This window comes from Musca vetustissima, unplaced genomic scaffold (genome assembly GCF_032173495.1).
Source record: "Musca vetustissima isolate MV318-11 ecotype Yass unplaced genomic scaffold, APGP_CSIRO_Mvet_v1 utg15951, whole genome shotgun sequence".
NCBI classification, from domain to species: Eukaryota; Metazoa; Arthropoda; class Insecta; order Diptera; family Muscidae; genus Musca; species Musca vetustissima.
Window position 1 is genome coordinate 110,483 of NW_026877169.1, and position 22,184 is coordinate 132,666.

At 33.8% G+C, this 22,184-nt stretch overlaps 1 protein-coding gene across 1 annotated transcript in view; it reads left to right on the forward strand.

Annotated features, from left to right (window-relative positions):
* Window positions 1-4,730: 4,730 nt before the first annotated feature.
* Window positions 4,731-22,184, forward strand: part of LOC133321760 (la-related protein 1) — a gene marked incomplete at its 3' end in the record, with an annotated part of 55,742 nt that continues 38,288 nt past the window's right edge. The window contains exon 1 of the mRNA XM_061530837.1: window positions 4,731-5,691. Within this exon, the coding sequence (XP_061386821.1) occupies window positions 4,873-5,691 (819 nt within the window). The remainder of the gene's footprint in view (window positions 5,692-22,184) is intronic.

Sequence of the window (22,184 nt, forward strand, 5' to 3'; positions counted from 1 at the left end):
CGACTTTCGATTTTCTTCATAAATACTTAGTTTATTAACACAAAGCCCAAATTGCCCAAAAATTACACAAATCCAGATGTTTATTTAATCTGTTGACAACAATTCATATTAAAAAATTATTTTTTAGTCGATTTTGTGTTAGTCGGTTAAAGGCCGAAAATCAATTTTGAACAGGTTTTGCAAAATCGAAAAGTCGACTTTTAATTCAAAGGCAATAGACGAAAAGTCTAAAAATCGACTTTTTGGCCTTAGGCAAAAATCGAAAAGTCGACTTTTGCGCTCGACTATGTATCCCTAAACGCTACTGGTATTTTGAAAAACAGATGCCTCAGGATTATATGCAAAATGTTCTCTCCCAACACAATAAGTAAAACAGAACCGTGGTACCAAACGAAGCCGGAACACAAACAAAAGCAGATTAAACGTAGAAAATCGTTTTAAACAAATTGAACTTTGCCTTTTTATTTAATTCGAACCCACACTAATACAAGAATTCCCCTTAAATATTTCAAATGAAAATCTTAACTCTTGAAGATATAAACGCGTTTTTTCTCGAAACAGTGATTTTACGAATAACTCAAAAACAAATAATCCCATCAGTTCCAAATTTATTCTGTACAAATATAGCTATCTTTTCAACTTAGACAAATTAATCAGTCAAGATGTTTCTTATTTTCTAACTTTATTTGTGTACAAAAATAGGGAATTTCCCAGAAATCAAATTTCCTAAGTCCGCAATTTTGTTAATTTTAGTGCGATGTTCTAGTTCTAGTTTTGGAGTCGAAAAGAAAAACAAAAAATAATGCCTTAAGGCTTGGTCGCTGTTTGATTTGATATCTTTGTTATAATTATTGCTAGAGGCAACGAAATATTTTTTCTGGCCGAAGTTCATACTTCTTGAGATATTGGCTTCTTAAGTTCCATTGGGTCACTGTTTTTTTTCATTCATTTTAAAATTAGCTATGCGAATGGCCTTACATATAACGAGGATGAGATAATATTATGGTACAATAAAAGGGGTAGATTAATGCCTTAATTTTTTTCTTGTTTGTGCCCCTGTTCTGACAAAACAATAACTCAATAACCTACTAATTTTACAAGTTTTGCAACTTTTTACTCGAAACCCATTCCTGAACCCACAAACTTTGTTGCAAAAGGCCAAAATAAATTGAAAATGACAAATCTGTTGGTTGATACGTATTTCCGTTCGATTTCATTCAAATTATATGGCTAAGATGTCAAAACATTGTTGCATAAGTTAATTAACCATCAATTTCTATTGGAAAATACGCCTAGGACCATCTAAATATTAAGAATGGGCTGGTATCTTTAAATGAAAGCTAGATTAAAATATTGGGCTATAATTATAATTTTTTTGCTAAAATATTTCCGTTCCTCAAATTTAGGTTTAGTTTTATACAGGTTTAGCGACTATATACAATTTTGTATGATTTCATCCAGAAGTTTATTAACCAACAAGAATATGGAATTCCTAACTTTACCCACGAAGAAACCTAAATGACATAAATTTCGGATAGAAGATGTATCTGAAACCTTCAAAAGTCGAAAGTGGTGCGGGAACTGTCAAAATGTCAAATTCGATCCACTTCGGTTGAATAATGTCACTTAGGCACAAAAAATATCTAAAATTGTTAATAATACGTGGGATGTCAAAACATGGGCCAATATCGAACTATATATTCTGCATAAACCTATTACCCTTTTAATATTTAAGAATATGGCATGGCAAATTGCAGCCTTCTTGGTTGAAAGTTGATGCTAAGTTTAGCACCTTTCGAGTCTTTAAGCCAGGCATAATGATATCTATATTGCTTCAATTCGCAAATAATCGGAAATTTCCTTTGTATGCTCATTACTTTATTTGTTTTTTGAGGCGATATGTATTCTTCAAATATAATGTGGTCCCAAAAAATTGCAAAAATATATCCATTGTTCTAAAGACTTTGTTAATTCGTTTGTTTACAGAAATCTGCTGTTCCTTAGGCTGGGGACGGAGAGATAATCGATGTATCTTCTTACAATGCGATATGATATCCTCACATTATTGGTTTCCACATATATTTGTGCATCAAGGTTCTCCAAGTCATCTTGTATCGGTTATTTCGAAGTAGATCTTATGTGTTATACCGTTGTAATATTAGAAAATGTTTTGACAGACTCATTAATTGGAATATAGAACGAATGAGATCAACCTAAAACATGCTCATCAGCTATATCAATCCCTTTAATTTCCCGAATTGAAGTATGTCATGGAATGCTATTCGGCAGTTATGAAGAGATTTTTAAACTATAGTCCGCGTCTTGATTGACGCATTACTATCTTTCATTTGGAAACCTCAAATGTGATCTCCTTCAGCCTTATTGTATTTCTGATAGATTGAAACTTTAATATTCAGACATAGTTTGAAATTAAAGCAGCCTGGGAGTGCTTATAGATGCTTTCAAGTTTAAGGAATGCAACAGGGGTTTTATTGTTCATCACATACGATATTCTGATGTCGATGACATACCCGACGACAAATTGCTACAACTTATTTCAAAATAGTTCAACATTTATCCGAGCAACTTATTTTTTATATGTAGCTATCGGAACGTATGCATTTCTGAATTCTGGACGGTAGGAATTGTCCCATCTTCATCATTGAAGGTTTTTTAATAAGAAATGTTAATTTGATTGATATTCCAAGAAAATGAGGTAAACATTACCAATTGAAGCAATATTTTGATATCATTACACATTTACATATAAGGGTTAAGATTATTTTCCCCCCAGCAGCATGGTATAATAATAGAAGGTAACAGCAAGTGTTGTTGTACAAAAAAACGATACAACAACCACATGTAAATTTGTTGTTGTAAGTTCTATTAGTGTCAACTCATTTGACAGAAAAATGTAAACAAACAAATAAATTATCATCAAATTATTTTTATTTTGAAAATGAAATATTTTCGAATCCTCAAAATAAAAATTGAAAAACATGAATGAAAATCTATCAAATTTATATTTCTATCGCTTCCACATCTTTCCTATAATTGAGCCATTGCCATATATATGTGTAACACATATGAAAATGCTGGGAATAGCGAGTTATTCCTTCATGAAAGATTTGCTTCCTCAAACTTTCCCAGCAGGCAGATTGAGTAAATAGAATACGTGAGCACATTTAATAAAGAACAATTTCAAATTGTTTCCGTTCCCAATTTTCCTGTTGGGTGATTTTTAAAAACATAATTTGTCAAATTCATATTGACACTAGTATTACGTTGGAATCAAATCAGCTGGGATTTGCTGTTACCTTTTATAATTGTACCATGCCCCAGCAGCAAAAAGAAAACCGTTATGAAAATACAACCCTGACTTATTGTCTGTCAACGTTTACTCACATTCATTTGAAAATTCACAACAACAGCTGATTGCTGGAGAGACACATGTTTGTTTTTATTTTTCTTCTTCAATGCGTTTTTGGTGTGTTGCTTGCTTGTCTGCTTTCGTTGACCACCATACCAACAGTTTGATGTATGACTGACTAACTGAAAGTGTGTGGGGCAGTGGAAGAACAACATTGAAAGAAAATCTCAAATCTAACCTCACATCTTGTTCTTCTTCTCACACACAAACAAACAAACTGACGAACACTCAACTCTCAACGTATGAAGAACGCACATCAAACCAAACAACAAGAAAGCAACCCAACCAATCTGCCAGCCAACCAACCAAAGTCAGGCAGACAGGCTGAACGACAAGAAGAAGACGTAGAAGAAGCAGCAGAGTCAATTTTTTTTTCATCTCCTTCATACAGTCGTGCGTACGTACTACAAAAATATTACGTTAAACAACTTTGTAAAAGTCAAAAGGGGAATTTTCTTCATTTCCACTTTTGCAGAACGAAAATAAAACGAATTTTTCAAAGAAAATTCCCTAAATATTTCAAAATAATTTCGAAGACGTTGTGAAAGAACCCAGTGATTTGAAAATAATTGTGATAAAATATAGTACAATGTTTGTTGTTGTTCTTTAGAGGAGAGATCATAACGTGAAAAAGCAGAAGAAGACGAAGGAATATTATTTTCCAAGATTATAACCCAACCACACTAGGTATCCCATCATCAACATAACATCGACCACCTACCTGCCATCTATCTCTTCGAGTCGACAACGAACACCTTTTTGTCAATAAGAATTTCATTTGAGAATTAGCCAAGGAAATCGAAATCGTATCGTAGAAAATATCCAATTAAGAAAAATCCAACCAAAAACAAAACTACTTGAAGGAGGAAGTAAACGAACGAAAGGATTACAAAACAAACGAAAGAAAATGATGAAATTTATTTAAACAACAACAATACCACACACTCTGAGCGAGTGAGAGAGAGTGAGGAGGGGACATTCTGCAATTCCTTAAAAACAAGCACTAGAACACACTACAGACAAACAACGACCAACCGGTCCTTTTTGTTTGAGTTGAGTCAGCTAGCCAGGTGGTGCTCTGTCCCCCACACCCGAACCAGCATTGTTGTATGTCCTGTACTATAATATATGCCTATTATTACATTATAGTTTTTGTTTTTGAAACTAATCTATTTTTTCTTTCTCTTCCATGTCATTCTTACTCCACCCTCCTCTACACCCTCATGGCCATAGTTTGGATTTATTAGTACTAGTCCTTCGGAGTGTGTTTGTGTGTGTCTGGAACAGGAAGTACACACAACATTTGTCGTTGTTGGAGTGGACCAGGAAGCATCAAAGAGTTTCCGCGTCTGCTCGGCCTGAATTCTGGAGTAAATAACGCTTGACGTCGTTATTGCACTCTGGAAGCCGCATAGGGTAAACAACACCCTCCCAAACCTATTATGTCATCCAAGGAAGAAACTTCAACAGCAGCGGTAGCTTCGGCTACCACTGTTGCCAGTGGTGGTAGTGGCAGTGCCACCGGTTGCTCGTATGCAAATGTTTTGCAAAATGTCGATGCCAAAAAGGTTGTAGCCGCCGCCACTCCACCAACACCGGTAGTGGAAGAAAAATCTGCTCCGACTAATCGCGAGGAGAAAGAAAATCAACCGGAACTTAAAGCCAATAAGTCCTGGTGTGATGATATTGAACCGGATACTACTCCAGCCACTGCCACAGTGGCTGGGGAGAAACGTGCTGCCGTCAATACTGACACAGCAGCTGAAAATTCTTCCGAAGTTGATGACAATGGTGATTTTGTTCCTGTTGTTTCGAATTCTCGCCGTGATCGTAAAAAGGCACGCAAAGAAAAACCACCACGTGATGGACGCAATGTAAGTGCTGCTGCCGCTGGTGGTGGTCAGGGTGGTCCCAAGTCGGGACCTCGTCAACGTGGTGGCAATGGCAACGCTGGAGGTAATGCCAATACCGATAAAGATGGTGAACGTAAATATCCCCCCAGACAACGTCAACGTAATGGCAGTCCACGCAAATCGAATGGTGGCGGCCCCAAGGGAGGCCCAAAGGAACCACGCAAAGATGCTTCACCCAGTGCTAGTGCTGAAAATGCTAGCAGCGGTAATGAAGCCAAAACCGGTGATGGTGAAACTCAAGCTCAAAATTCAAATGCTGCTGGTGGCAATGCTGCTGCTGGAAATCCTCCAGCACCACAACCGAAAAAATTTGTTGCTGCTCCTCCACCAAAGGTTAATGCATGGAAGGTAAGTGAAAATGTTTCAAATAAGTAGATAATGTTATTGATTTATTACCTCATGATAAGAGGACATTTTTATACACATTTTAGAACCATGAATACATGAAACCTGTAGGCCATTAATGCAGGCGAGTCACATTGCTTAACTGAACAAAGATTATTGAGAAATTAGCAGGATAACATTGAACAAAACTTTCTGACAAGTGGACTAACTTTTGGAATCTGACAGAAACTGTCCGACAACAACAATATGCTTATCTTGGGAACAAAGTAAACTCTTCATAATGACTTTGCCAGGATACATATAGCCAGGATACATATAGCATATTCACATCTTACTTCTAAAGCCTTTGTTAATTCTTTCGTTTACAGAAATCTGCTGTTCCTTAGGATGGGGACGGAGAGAAAATCGATGTATCTTCCTACAAAGTATTGCAATCTACGGAGTAGGCATACGATTGTCTTCGATACTTCTCTATCCTCCCATCATTAATGCCCACATAGGTGGTTCTCCAAGTCATCTTGTTTCGGCTATTTCGAAGTAGATCTTACGTGTTGTACCGTTGTAATTTTTGACAGACTCATCAATTGGAATATCGAACGAATGAGATCCACCTCAAACATGCTCATCAGCTATATAAATCCCTTTAATTTCCTGAATTGAAGTATGTCATGGAATGCTATTCGACAGTTGTGAAGAGATATTGAAAGTATAGTCCGCGTCTTGATTGACGCGTTGCTATCTTCCATGTGGAAACCTCACGTGATGTCCTTGAGCCTTATTTTATTTCTGATTGTTTGAAACTTTGATATTCATAGTTTGAGATTAAAGCAGCCTTTAGAGTGTCTATAGATGTTTTCAAGTTTAGGAAATGAAACAGGGGTTTTATTCTTCATCACATACGATATTCTGATGTCGATGAAATGCTAGAACTTATTCCAAAATAGTTCAACATTTATTCGAGCTACCTATCGTTTATATGTTTATCCTGATGACTATTTGGCTTTTTTAAGCAGATGTATGTTTTAGAACGGTTGGAATTCTCCTATCTTCAAAATTGAAGTCCGCAGCTCTTTATTCCAATTAGAAATGTTTATTTGTATTTGAGAAAAATCAAATTTATGAAATAAATCCAATTTATGAGATAAATATCGGTCAATAGGTCACCACGAAATAAATTTTCAACGTTTTTAATCAACTCAAAATCTCTAGAATTACTTTTCCCTTAAAATATCATTGGTTTTGATGCTTCTTGGTATGAAACGCTATCTTGTTGAAAGGAGTCCAGTCATCGTAAATTGGATGCAAAATAGTTATTTCCGGACTATAAATTGCACCAAACAGGCACGTGTTAAGAATTAGGGGGTTTCTCACCAAGAACTTGTTGTTGTTGTAGTACCCCTAATATTTATACATATTCGACTTGCGTGCTCAATACGATTTGAAGCGACTACACTTTCTAGATCTCAATTGTGCCAAAACTACTTACACTTTTGCAACTCTGGAAGAGTGACATGCGGTCGATGCCTATCCATAATAAGGTGGTGCTTTTGTCACATCCAAACATGTATTGCATTGACATTTTTTGGTGAGTGACGCACAGGAAGGATCATCGTCTCCTCTTGTAACTTGTATATTGGCGCCATGAGAAGCCAACCTGTTGCAGTCCTCAGGGCGGGCATTCTGGCAGGATTGATGGGTTTCCCATAGCATTGGACTTACATTCACGGATTGTATTCTCCCTGTAATCTCAAATTGCGTCCACAATTTCATCAGTGTGAATAAAATGCAATTTTGCTCTATAGGCCTTTTGATCTAGAGATCCTCTTTTGCACCTTTGGATCACTCTATGCAGATCGTGGAGATCTTTTCTGACATGACCGGATGGTGGATGACTATTCATAAGGTGATGCTTCAGATAACTGTTTTCCTAACACCCAATCAGGCATTGTATCGAGAACATATTGTTGTGGGTGATGCACAGGAAGGATTTTTGTCTCATCTTATAAGTGATATATTGTAGTAATGAGCAGACACCTTGTTGCAGTCCTCAGATCGGGCATTCAGGCATGATATTATATCGACAACCTATATTGGAATAATGAGCAGATCGCATTTATTATTCGAATTGGATGAAATTTGGCACAGATCATTTATTTGGTCCAAGGACGAATCCTATTGAAATTGGGAAAAATCGGTTCAGATTTATATATAGCTCCAATATATATTTTTTCGTCCGATTTAATGTAAATGGTGCACCAAAGTCCCTATGTATCTTTCAATTTGCACGAAATTTGGCACAGCGTACTGAATAGAATGTTGTGTGCTAAGTTTCGTTAAAATCGGTTCAGATTTCGGCTGTATAGCTCTCATATACAGTTTCGACCGATTTTTTGTCCCTATATATCTTTCGATTTGCTTGAATTTTGGCATAGCATACTGAATTGTATCTAGAATGATGTGTGTTATGTTTCGTGAAAATCAGTTCAGATTTAAATATAGCTCCCATATATATTTTCGTCCGATTTTAGGTAAATGGTGTACCAAAGTCCTTATGTGTCTTTGGATTAGCACGAAATTTGTCACAGCGTACTGAATTAAGCCTAGAATGATGTGTGCTAAGTTTCGTAAAGAACGATATGCAAAATATAGTACTGAATTAAGTGTAGAATAGTGTGTGTTACGTTTCGTAAAAATCGGTTCAGATTTGAATATAGCTCCCATATATATATTCATTCCATTTAAGATAAATGATGCACCAAAGACCCTATATATCTTTCGATTTGCAAGAAATTTGGCATAGTGTACTGAGTTGAGTCTATAATGATGTGTGCTAAGTTTCGTGAAAATCGGTTCTGATTTAGATATAGGTCCCATACATATTTTCGTTCGATTTTACATAAATGGTGCACCAAACTCCTAATGTTTGTCCGATTAACATGCAATTTTGCACAACGTTTCAAATCGAGACTTGAATGACTTTATTGGGTTTGGGTCACAGATTGCATGCAGGACATGAATATGTTCATTCGAGGGAATATTGACATGCAATTGTAAGGATACATGCAGGTACTACCTGTTAGTGACTTGAGAAAAACCATGTTTCTGCACCTTAACTTAACGGGACTTAGCAGTGGGGTGCTCACACGACTTATATAGGCTATCGAATGTGACATCAGTTAGGCATTAATTGCGAGTCTTGGTTCGTTTAAAATTGCAAATTCCACTTTTGCGGTTTATTAGGTACGACGCTGATAATTAAAAATTTTCCCAGTGACCGCCCAAATCACATAGATTGCTCAAGTATTAATAGATTCGTTTGAATCATTTTGTGAATATTGTTATGCATGTTCCGAAATATACATGTAAGTTATTGGCAATCAACAGGATTGTTTATTTCCGATACAAAGATCAATATATATCGCTGCTTTAGTTGCTATTAAAAGTGTGTTGAATTTGAATAGATATTAATTAGAAATGTATGTATCATGTGATCTCCAAATTAGGCTAAGTTTAACACCAATGTGGTCATTTACTATTTTGTATTGCTATACTTAGCTTTAAATACTTTGTAAAAATCTTTACCAAATTGAAATTCGGAACGAGATTAAACTCATTATTTTATTCGCCAATCGTAGACCATGCAATTTGATTCAAAAACATACAATAATCTATTAGTATTGACATTTCTATAATTTAATTTCAATTTTAATTTATATCATATATGAGAATATAGCCCAAAGGGCCAAGAGCGATTTAAATAACAACAAAATAAATAACTACTCCAAAAACTTAAAACTAACAATGTAAGTATTAGCTTAATAATATCTTAACGTCTATTCAGTTGGAGGGGTTCGTCAGAACAATTGTACTTTAAAAACATTTTTAATATTATAAATAGATTATTTGATGTAGCGACTTAGCACATAGGACCAAGAACTAAAATAATAATTCTATAGAACACACATTTTAGTAACACTTAATCTTCAATCTAAAATTCCCTATTTATTCGAAATAAAATAAAAAAAAAACAACACATCTGGTATTTGTTTAGATATTGCATAATTTTGTTTTTTCTTTTTTTTCGTTCTTCAAACATATTTGTAAAGAAATGTTTCTATTTTAACGCCCAATAATAATAGAATGATGCAATTATTGGAGCAAGCAGGGGTGTGGTATTTTGCAAATATTTTAAGATAAAATGACGTTACTTGTTTCTTTTAAATTCTCATCTCTAATTCAGTACAGAATGTTATTCGTTGTTGTTGTTAATATAGTACACTATTATTTAACTTTTCTCTCCACAAAAGCAACAACACGTGCTTTGTATAAACAAAATAATAATAATAAAACAAAAATATACAACAACAACAAAACTCAGCAAAAAACAATAACAACACATACTGACACACGAGTGGAAACAAATTATAATTCCACAAACCAACATCACAAAAACAAGAAAACAAAAAAACGTGTTGGAAACAGTTTTTTTTTGGTTAATTGTAATATTGTTTTCGATTTTTTTACTTTATTTTAATGTTTTGTTTTGTTTCGTATTTTCAACTTTTTCTTTTTTTACTCTCTTTTTTGGTAAAGTCAAGAATATTGTTTTAGAAAATACGCAGTTTTTTGGACACAAACAGTTTGTCATCGGTTAGAATTCAAAAATATTGAGTGTTTTTGTGGGAATGTTTACATATTGTCATTGAATATTTTTACTGGGTCTAATATGGTTCTTAACGTTTTGACTGTGGTTAAAACGAAGTCCCAGGGCAAGACTGAAAAACACATAAATACAGAAACTTTTTAAATTGGAACGTTTTAGTAGGGGTTAAAATTTTTTAAATTTTTATCATTTTGTGTGAGAGACGGGTCCTATTGTCAGACATGATATAGGTTTGGTAAAAATATTACCATGTCCAAATGTAATATAAAATCAGATACTCCATGCGCATGATGTTTTAAATTTATTTTTTTGGTCATTCTGTGGATGAAGTACCAGAAGGAGTAGACCAATATTCCCAATCTTAAATCGTATATATCCCCATAAGTCTCAAGTCCGAGAATATAAACATTTATTCAGACTTTTCCCTATATAAGCTATAGGTTCTTGAGAATGAGACATATGTATGAGTTTCCGATAAAACCGTTGTTTCGAATTAAAAAATATATATTTTTTCAGATAAGAGATTGGATTTCTTTTGGCTGATTTGGTTTTTTAATTGTAAACGGCATAGCGACTTCTTTATGCCGTTTATAATGCAAATTTCCTGGAAGACGTTAGTGGAATTTTAATGAATGGACAATCCTGGAGTCTCATCAATGCTGAGTTATTCTTGAGCGACGCTTTTATTCTTCACAACGCTAACAGCTCGATTTTAACATAAATGTCTGTATTACAGTCCAACCAGATGTTTTTTAGATTTCAAGTCTTGGTAATAATGTACCTTGAAAAAAGTCGGATGGGGTTGGTAGAAATTTTCCACGCTAGACCCACCTTTTAAGTATCGTCCTGTCTCGATTATCTGAATCCATCCATATATTTATGTCCGTCCGCCTGTCTATTATAATTCATAATCATTCATTTTGTGTGTAGGTTCCGTTTTCAATTGCGGGATCTCATTTTCTTTTTAATCAACCAAAAACTTTATTTTTATCGCGTTTTCTAGAACATCACGAAGATGATGATCTGACCCAACGGAAAAGTATGAATGTATTTATTTGGATCGGTCAACATTTTGGGTGTTAAATTCTTTTGTATTTCCTAAAATAAAAGTTTTTTTAATATAAATTTTATTCACAAATTTGGCTCTCGTTTAAAAATTGTATATTGAGCACTGCTGCTGCTTCTTAATTGTATTTTTATATTCAAAAATTTTGTGAAATCAATAAATTTGAATTTTTTTCCTACTACTTTTAACATATAAATTAGTTCAGGGCAGTATTTTCGTTTGACTTGAAGTTACTGTAGTATTTATGAAGATCTATTGTTGTTGTAGCCACCATACACAATCACAACTCGTGATTTTTTTATTGTATTATATTGTATAAATTGAATTAATATCAATTTTATAATTCAAACACTTCCGCTAAAAGTAGTAAATTTTTGGTGGTGAATAATGTGCGAGATGATGATTTTTTTCTGAACAATTTGAGATCAATTAAGGTAACAAAACCGGGGAAAGGTTGTTCATTTGTGATTGAGGTGCTGGTTGCTGAGGTTATGTATGCTAGCCTTAAATTGACTAGAACTATCAAGAAAACGGTCCTAAAACAAAAATGGCCGAAAATGGAAATTTTTCTGCGAAGAAGTTTTTTTTACCCATTAGAAATTCGTTTGGAAAATACGATACGAGTCGTGGAAAATGCTTTTAATACAAACATCCTGGTAGTAGTAGCCAAAGTATGTACCATGTATGTATGAAAATTCAAACCTGCATCTGCAATATTGCGATCTCTATCGTGCTTTCCACAGACAGATTCGAAATGGTTGAATCATTTATTTCCAAGGACAAAATGTAAATAATGACATAATATGAGAAATGAGATTATTAATAATTTTTATTTTATTGATTTTTTGTATTCCGATTGTTACACCTTTCAAACCTGTTTTTTGAACGATACAACATCATCTAATGGCTATGAATAACGTTGATCACGATTTTTTTCTTGATATGTAGGAACGAAGAAAGTCACGGTTTGGCCAGTCAAACAAAGCGCTTGTTTGAGAGCTTAACTACTTTACTTAGCTGGCTTATGACCGAACGTTCGTCCCATAAGCCGAGCTTAAAAAACGTTTTCCAGGCGCATCGGTCTTGTGCGCAGCTCATCCAATTTGAAAGACTATATTCCGAGATGTTGTCTTCCACTTGATGTTTCCATCGGATTCGTGGCCTTCCCCTTCTGCGTAAACCATCAGCTTGTTCGCTTTTATACGTAGTTGGTCCGAGTCTACTGGACTTCTTGCGCTATCAGTCTCACCTTTGCAGACTCCTCAATTCGTTTAAAGGTGGCCGTTACCGCTCGTAATGTTCGAACCATTATGTCCATGTTGTCGTCGTAGGCGAGTATCATGTCTTGTTTGGTATACAGAGTGTCATTTCTATTCACACTTGCCTCTCGCATGAACTTTACCAGCAGGATGTTAAACAGGTCAAACAGTAAACAGTCACCTTGTCTAAATCCTCGTTCGGTATTGAAGGTCTCCGATAGGTCCTGTCCGACTTTAACTGCTGACCTTGTGCAAGATAAAGATATCCTGTATAGCCTTATTAATTTTGCAGGAATGCCAAACGCAGACATGGCTTTAAACATATCAGAGCGGATTGTACGGTCAAATGCGGCTTTGTCGTCGAATATTTGGAATGTGTCGATGAATTTTTCTTGAGTTTTTCCAGGATTTGGAACAGTGTGAAAATCTGGTCTATGGTAGATTTGCCTGTCTGGATTTACGGCTGGCAATCCATCGTTACCAGCTGCTTTATTATTCTTCAGCCGATTAATTGCTATTCTGACCTCATCTTGGCTAGGTGGTATACAATCTACACCGTCATCTCATATTGGTTCTGGGGTATCTTCTTCACCGTTATTATTTGAGGATGACTGGAGGATGTGCCTGCATCAAACCTTGCGGTTTGGCGTTTTACTCATTAGTAAAATTTTCCAGACTTCACTCTGACTCCTTATATCTCGATTTGTTCCCGCTCACGCTGTTCTTGTTCTCCTTTCTTTTGAAAATACCTTTCTCCTTTTCTCCCGATAATTGCATTGCGTTTTGCTACTGTTTGCAGGGTTGCCCTATACACTTCGTTTTCACATCAGTAGAATTAAAGCACTCCTGATCGTACCCTGGTTTTGTTGATGGTGGTTTTTTGGTACCTAATTGTTGCTTTTGCTGCAGATTGTAGGGAGCGGACAATTCTATCCCATTGTGCTTCTATACTATTATCGGGACAAGAAGTGCATTCATCAAACAGGTGGGTAAGTTGAGCGGAGAAGACTTGTGCTACCTGTTGTGTTTGGATTTAAGGTATTTGATATGTCCGTCCCATGGTGAAGTCTATAAAAATTCGTCTCAGCCGTACCTAAAAAATATATTGGCCTGTTTCAAAATTGCAATCTCTCGATATGTCACATCACGATTTAGTATTTATAAGTTCAGGAACAGATTTTTCGCAGTGATATAGGATGTTACTTTCAGAACTAACAACGTGGACCGCAATCTTGTCGTGTTCACGTTAAAGGTTCGCATTAACATGTTGCAAAAAACTAAGTGTTGCCTAGGCCTAATATAGAGTAACTCTCATAACTACAACCCGCTTTTAAGGGTTAAGCTGTAATATAGTATAGTCTAAAGGGGGTGAAGTTTATAAACATTTCAATCCGGCCTAACTTAACGTATATTCCCACTTCTTAATATAATTTTTTACTAAAATTAAACTAATATTCTTCATTTCAAAAAAATTCCGCAAAATTCACACTATGTTTTGTGATTTATTCATTTCAAAATCAATTCCTCTCATACGTATTGGTATATATTGTTTACCAAAAACTATAAAAACGTGAATTGCTTTTTTTTTGGCAACTATCGCTACAAATTTATTCTTTCAAAGTGCGTAATTTAAAATACTCTTGAAACAATAGCTATAAACAAACGTGAAATTGTCAACAATAAAAATTAAAAACACTGTTTGTGCGAATTTTGTGACGTATGTTTGACAGAAGATCATCATCAACAGTTCAAACAACATAAGTGTTTAATCTGAAATGGGCGATAATATTGATTTCATATATGTTGTACAGCAAATTTGTTTATGGAAAACTAATCGTACGTTACGTATATAGTTTGTGTTGCCTATTTTTTTGTTGGCGTGATTTTATCACCAAACATTCTGCTTTGAATTTTCATATAGAATTTACTATTTCTTTTTCGTTTACCCTGATGTTTTGATTTTGTTTTTTAATATGATAGCTTTGAATTGTCATATTCACCGGCGAAATACTACCTTATTCGACACGCAAACCTAACCTCAAATATATCTTAATGGATTTACAAAATATTCTGTATATATAAAATATTACAAATAAATACTTAGTATTAAGTTATAAAAATAATGGAATTTAGAATTATTATGTCTTGAACTCAAATAACCACATAACCATAAGGGAACCCTCTTCCATTATCGGTTTCAAAAAAAAAAATCGATTTCTTTATTCTTATTTAATTTTATAAATACAGCTTTTTTCATTTTAAAAATAAAATCAATAATTTAAAGGTGATTCTGTTATATCTGTCGACAATAATGCAGTAATCGAATTATTTCCTAGATCATTAAATAATAATACGCAATATATACGCATACCACATTTTTTAATATTTCACTTTTAATCATAACAAAAATTATGAAATTTTATAAGATTATAAAGATTATCTTGCATATAGTGCCACAAAAGTTTATGTTTATCAATGGAGGTCACTCATAATCTCGCAAAATAACTATGCCATTGTGAGGGTGATGTAGCTGAACTTTGGACCAGAGATTGGAGTCAGTGTAAGATGTTTTTTTACTTCAAATATTTTATATCAATTAATTTTGTTTAATTTTATATTTTTTAGTTACTAATCCGGATTAGGAGTATTTGTGAATATTGGATTTGAATACTATTTTTGGAAGGCACACAATAATAAAAACAGCTGGCTGTATTTAGCTAAAACGGAAAAAAAATATACTCTGAAAAGGAATGTGGTGGTGTAATGCCAAATGTCCGAACCTTGACACAGTTGAATTTAATTCGTAGATGCAATTTCGCAACAATATTCGACATAAATACAACATATCAAGTAACGACATTTGTAAGCCACATGTTGCCCAATATGCCTGATGACCGCATAATAGTGGGAATGTAGTATCTCTCTGGAATAGTTTACAAAAGACGATGTTTCACGAAATGACACGGTCATCTATATATCTAATTATCACGGAATGAACTTTTACTAACACAAGCTTTCCCATGCATTATATACCTGAAAAAGATTTAAAACTATCCTGATGAGAATGTATTGAAAATAATCTGTGCTAGACTCTAATTAAAGTCTTAGAACTAATATACCCAAATGTCCCTTTATAAAACATAAAAACCCTGAATTCACAAATATACACGGTTAAAAATCTTTAAAAAAATCCCCAGCAAATATCTGATGTCTTAGATATTTTCAGGTCAAGGGCTATGTCCACAACTAAGTTCTATTTTAGAAATTGATATTTAGAAATCGGAAAAAACAATCCCATAAAAATCCACATATGAATTATATAAACTCTGAAACTCTTTGATACCACCCCAGGCATATGTCCAAAATCGTATTGAAAAATCAATCTAATAATTATTATACTCCAACTGTGATAGCCCTTAAAAATATTCATAATTTTCGGTGTCAAAAAACTTTTTGATTTAATTCGAATCTACTCTAATTCTAGAATGTCCCTACAACGTGAAAATGTCAAGAACTCTTGAAGATATAGCCGATTTATTGTGTCAACATCAAGTGACGGCAAGAGTGATTCTCAAACGCATTTTTCTCAAAGTAGTGTTTTACGAATGGCGGGCACGATAACTCAAAAACTAATCGGTTCCAAATTTTGACACGTTGCTCTGGGAGTGTATAGCTATCGTATGAACTAGGATAAAGCCAATCGATAAAGATCTTCCTAATTTTTTAACTTATTTTTCGGTCAAAAAATGGCGAATTTCAAAAAAAAAAAAAAAAAAAAAATCAAAGGTCGCCATCTTGTTAATTTTTGAGCGATGTCAATAATCCTATATCATACGAGAGCCACACGTGAGATCTTTCTAACACCGTTGGAATTTTCGGATTCCGATGTTCCAGTGAGGAGTAATCATGCCCGCAATCAAAAATACCGTCCTATATAGACACCTTTTATATTAATGTAATATTATATGGTCTACGTCTATGGAAATTGACATTTAGGAATCTTAAAAAAAATTCCATAAAAATATGTCTTTGATAATTTAATATAATCCACATATGAATATTATACACTCTAAAAAATATGTATATATAAATCCATGCATATATCTTTGATACCCCAGTCCTATGTCTAAATCTTTGATCGTATTGAAATGCAAGCCAGTAACACTTATATTCCAACCGTGATTGTCCTTGAAAAAAATTCTTAAAAAATCCTTGCTTGAAAAAATATTCCTAAAATACTGTGGAAGTTCATGAAAATTGCCCTTAAAATTCTTGTGGAGTTTCATGAATACCTATTTTGTAACGATTAAAATTCACTCTGTGGTAATATAGACTCAATTCAGCACGTCTATACTCACTTCAGCAGGTCTATAAAGACTCACTTCAGCAGGTCTACAAAAACTCATTTCTTTTCGTTTATAAAGACTAACTATAAAGACCTAATTCTGTTTGTCTTTAAAGACTCACATCAACTCGTCCATAAAGATTCACTTCATCTCGTCTATAAAGGCTGACATCAGCACGGCCATAAATACTCACTTTAACTCGTCTATAAAGACTCACTTCAGCTCGTCTATAAAGACCTACTTCTAAAGACCCATTTCTGTTCGTATAATAGACTCAAATCAACTCGTCCATAAAGACTCACTTTAAATGATCTATAAAGACTCACTTCAGCTCGTCTATAAGAACCCACTTCAGTTCGTCTATGAAGTCTCACTTCAGCTCGTCTAAAAAAATCACTTTAGTTAGTCTTTAAAAATTCCTTGACCTTCAGCTCGTCTATACAGAGCCCCTAGCTTTCAGCTGTTCTCTAAACACTCCCTGATGTCTATCTATTCCATAAAGATTTTTTGACTTCAGCTGGCTTTCAGTTTGTCTATATAGATTCCCTGGTCTTCAACTCGTCTGTAAAGACCCCCTGTGGCTCGTTTTGAAAACAATTCCAAATCCGCAAAAATATATAATCTTCCATGCCTTTGTTGACTTGTGCTACGAATGACCTTTATTGGTCTTTATTTAGTAATTTCAATTTCTTTTTTGTTTTTGCAAATTGTGTGCGTGTTTTTGCTTGCTCCCTAATTATTTAATTTACGTAGCATTTTAGAATATACATTTTTTTGAATCGCATGATGATTGTCTGATTGACTTTTGTTGTTATCTTTTTTTTTCAAATAAATTATAACTGCTCACGGCAGCATCATGACGACAATCCGGAATATTTGAGTGTGTGTATGCTCACACTAATCTAATTTATTCTCGTTAAATGTGTTTTTTTTTAATTAAGCGAAAGTAGTGTCTCCATGGGACTCATGGGAAGAATTTTGTGATATGATAGTGCTTTGTCATAGTTTACAGTGATTTAAATGATAATGTTGTAATCTTTACGACTTTATTGAAGAAAAAATTGTTATAAAAATATCAGAATAACAAATATGTGGAATTTGTCTGAAATGGAGAGGTGATAGGTAAAGGTTTGCTCGTCCAATGCAATTATTTTATAACAACTTCTTCTAGCTCGTCCATAAATACTCATTTCGCCTCGACTATAAAGATTCCCTTCAGCTCGTCTATCCAGACTCCCCTCAGCTCGTCTATCCAGACTCCCCTCAGCTCGTCTATCCAGACTCCCTTCAGCTCGTCTATCCAGACTCCCTTCAGTTCATTTATAAAGACTCCCTTCAGCTCGTCTATCCAGACTCCATTCAGCTCGTCAAAATTTCACAACATGTTGGTTATATACTAAGCAATGGTTTTCAAAATCTGACCCTGAACACACACAACACAACCTACCATCTATCTTTCGACACCTGTTGTTCATCGAGCTCTTCTCTCTAATCTCTCTGAAAAGTGAAAATTATTTGCTATGATGATTACTTGCCTTATCTCGAGACTACTGTACAAATTATTATTATATTGTTCAATACACACATGTGTGTGTGTGTGTGTGTTTGTGCTGTGTTCAACCAATTGTCACATAGAATTGTTTCCTCTTCGAAAGATTAAACTTTAGCTGGCTTCGGTAGCTGGCTGGCGTTCATTGCTCTTACTATTTGTCATCATTTGCCTTTTTTGCAAATATTTTCACACCACTAGTGACATTTATTATTTGTTGGTTTGTTCATTTGTGGCGATAATCATATTTTCACATGGTATGCCTATACATGTGAATGCATTTGTTTGTGTATGGTTTGTTGATGTGCTACCCACCTACACAATTAAATTCTATATGTATGTTATTATGTACAAAGATCTGTATTTATTTAGTTTGTATATATATTTATAGAATATTATTGTCGTTCTCAATCTCTCAGTGGATTGTAGAGAGATCGAGAGAGTGATCGTTAGCTAAAATGGCAAATAGCTTAAATCAATAAATGTTGAAAATATTCGATCCTTTTGAAGATCTACATTAGATTTTCTGTATTCAAAACATTTCCGTTCTGTAGACTTCTATAAAGAATAAATTCTGTCTATAGAGTATATTTTGCGTTACACTAGAAGACTTTTCTATGTAGAAGCTCTTAAAAAGCCTTTAAATAGCTATCAGATATAGGGATATAAAAAAGAATATCTTTTCTAGGCCTATACAAGACAAAGGCATGCATTTTTTAAGCAATACCTTTTGAAGTACGATCAGCGTGGATTTTAAATCATATTTTTGGGGGCTATCAAAGATAGAAGAGTTGATTTTTAATTCACATTTTCAGGGTCACAGGTGTGGATTTTTTCACTGCACTGTGGTACAGGGTATTATGTCTTTGTGCATATGTTTGTAACGGGCAAAAGGAATCGAGATAGACTCATGGTTCCTTTTGAGAATATGCATAGAATCACATTCTGAGCCGATTTACGCATGCCCGTCTATCCCTCCGTCCATTTATTTTTGTGAACAAAGTACAGGTCGCATTTATGATTCGATGTGGATGAAATTTGCTAAGTTTCGTTAAAATCAATTCAGAATTAGATATAGCTCCCATATATAGTTTGTGCGATTTTTTGTGAATGATGCACCAAACACCCAATATTTGTCCGATTGGGACAAAATTTTGCAAAGAGTACTGAATTAGGTTCAGACTGATGTCTGCGAAGTAGTGTTAAAATTGGTTCCGTTTTAGATATAGCTCCCATATATAGTTTCGTCCGATTTTTTCAGATCGGTTTAGATTTTGATATAGGTATTATATATATTTTCCATCTCAATGCTCCTCCAAAGATTCTATGTCTATTCTATCTACAGGATATTGTAGATATTAATATCTTTTGTATGTACCCAAAGTGGTGAAGGGTGTCATATAGTCGGCCCCGTCCTATTTTTGAACTTTCCTTACTGGCTGTTAAGGAATATTTTCCGGCATGTAAGTGCCTATTTTAAGAAGCATATTTTCAGGCATATATGCTTAGATTTCCAAAGCTAATTTTTCACAGGATATCGATCGATGAAGCATTGATATTCAGAACCATTCCTTCAGGCTAATAAATGTAAATTTATTAACGCATACTTTTCAAGGAATATCCTTTAGCTCGTCTATAAGGACCGCCTTCAACTCGTCTATAAATATTCCCAAGCTTATTGCTCGTCTACAACAACACCGTGGCTTTCAGCTCTTGTATGAAGACACCCTTCAGCTCATCTATAAAGACTTTCTTCAGCCCGTATATAAATAAGTTTTTCAGCACGTCTATAAAGACTGCCTTCAGCTAGTATGAAAATATACACTTCAGTTCGTCCAATAAGACCCACTTCAGCTCGTCTGTAAATACCACTGAAGGCTCATAGGCGTAAATGCCAATGTAAATGTACTTTGTTTTTAAGTTCGTATTATACACTTCGGGTTTTCAGTTAGTCTTTAAAAAATCTCCGGGTCTTCGGCTCGTCTATAAAGACTCCCTGGTTTTCAGTTTGTCTTAAAGACTTTTTAAATATTCTCCGAGTCTTGGGGCATAGGTGTAATTTTTAAAGCATATTTTTAGGTGCGAAAGTGTAAATTCAGGCTCATAGACGTAAATTCTCATTATGGTTTATAAATACTGCCCTTCATCTCTGGAATTTTAGTCTATCTGTAGGGATACTTTGTTCTTAAGTTCGTATAATAAAATTAGTTCGTATAATAAAAAGATCTATGGAGGATATATTCATTATAAGGAAGACTTAAAATTGTTTTGAATCTGAGATAGGCTTAATATGCAAAAGTTCTCCAATATACAAAATATTTAAAGAAGGTATTGTTTAAATATAAAATCGGTATTTCTTTTTATATAAAACATGTATTTTTGTACAAATTGAAATATATTTTAAAACAACTCCTTCCACGTGGTGTTTGAATGTTATTTAAATTTCGTTACTAACCTACTTACCTACACAAAAACTTTATAAGCCCCTTAAAATTTCGCATCCAAAAATAATGCAAAAAAGTAAAATAACAATAAACTGGTTATTTTTGCGTTGTATTTAAAAAGGAAACAAAAAATAATAAAAACGAAATATGATTATGAATGCAGCGCCTTATCAGTTCTCTTACAAAAAAAAAAAAAAATAAATAAATAAAAAAATATGTAGAATTTTCTGTTCTGCCTCCGGCCTCCTGAAAACCGCATTTTTATATTTGGGGTAGGCTGGTGGTTTATTTTATTCTTTTCAGTTTGTATTTGCGTTTTACCAAAAAAATAAAAATTATTTATTTTTTATTCTTTTAAAGCAAATATAAAATAAAACGCATAAACCACAAAAAAAACAGTTTTTGATAATAATGCAATTTTTTATTATTTTTTTTCATTTAGGCAAGGATTTGTTTACATTTTTTGTTTTGGAAATGCATGATTAATTTCGCAAAAACGAATATTCCAGAAATTGCCATTAGATGACATTAAATTGTATTTTAATTTTATTAGTGATTGGAGGCAGATCAATGATTTCAAAATATATTTTTAAAATCCATGTTTATAGTTTATTGCTATTAATTATTGAATTATCCCAAATGAGAATCCCACCAATGTTTTGAATGTTGTATTCAACGAAATATTTTGTCAATATCCCCCAACTATTTCTAAGAATTTAATTCAAATTGCATTGTGCCAACAACAATTAACTAAGCTCATTAGTTTTTTTTTGTTGTAAAAGAATTTTATTTTCTTTCTCGACGACGGTCATTGGCCCTGACCTTAATTAAATATGCTGAATAAATATACAATTCTTTCAAAAGTAAATGCAAAATATTTACAATTTAAATGTTTACATATAAATATGAAACCATGTGTGTGTTTGTTTTCTTCTTCTTTTGTTAATTGATTTTTTTGTTGTTGCTGTTGTTCTGATTTTTTTGTTTAAACATATATATCATGACATTTATTGCACACAAAGCAAGCAACATATTGTTTATATTTTCTTTCTTTCAATGATAATGATTGTGGATGAGCTTTTCTTTCACAATTCTTCCGGCTTTTTCTTGTTTTTTTTTCATTATTTTTTTCTTTTGTTTTCGGAAAAAAATCAGTCTCATCATAGACG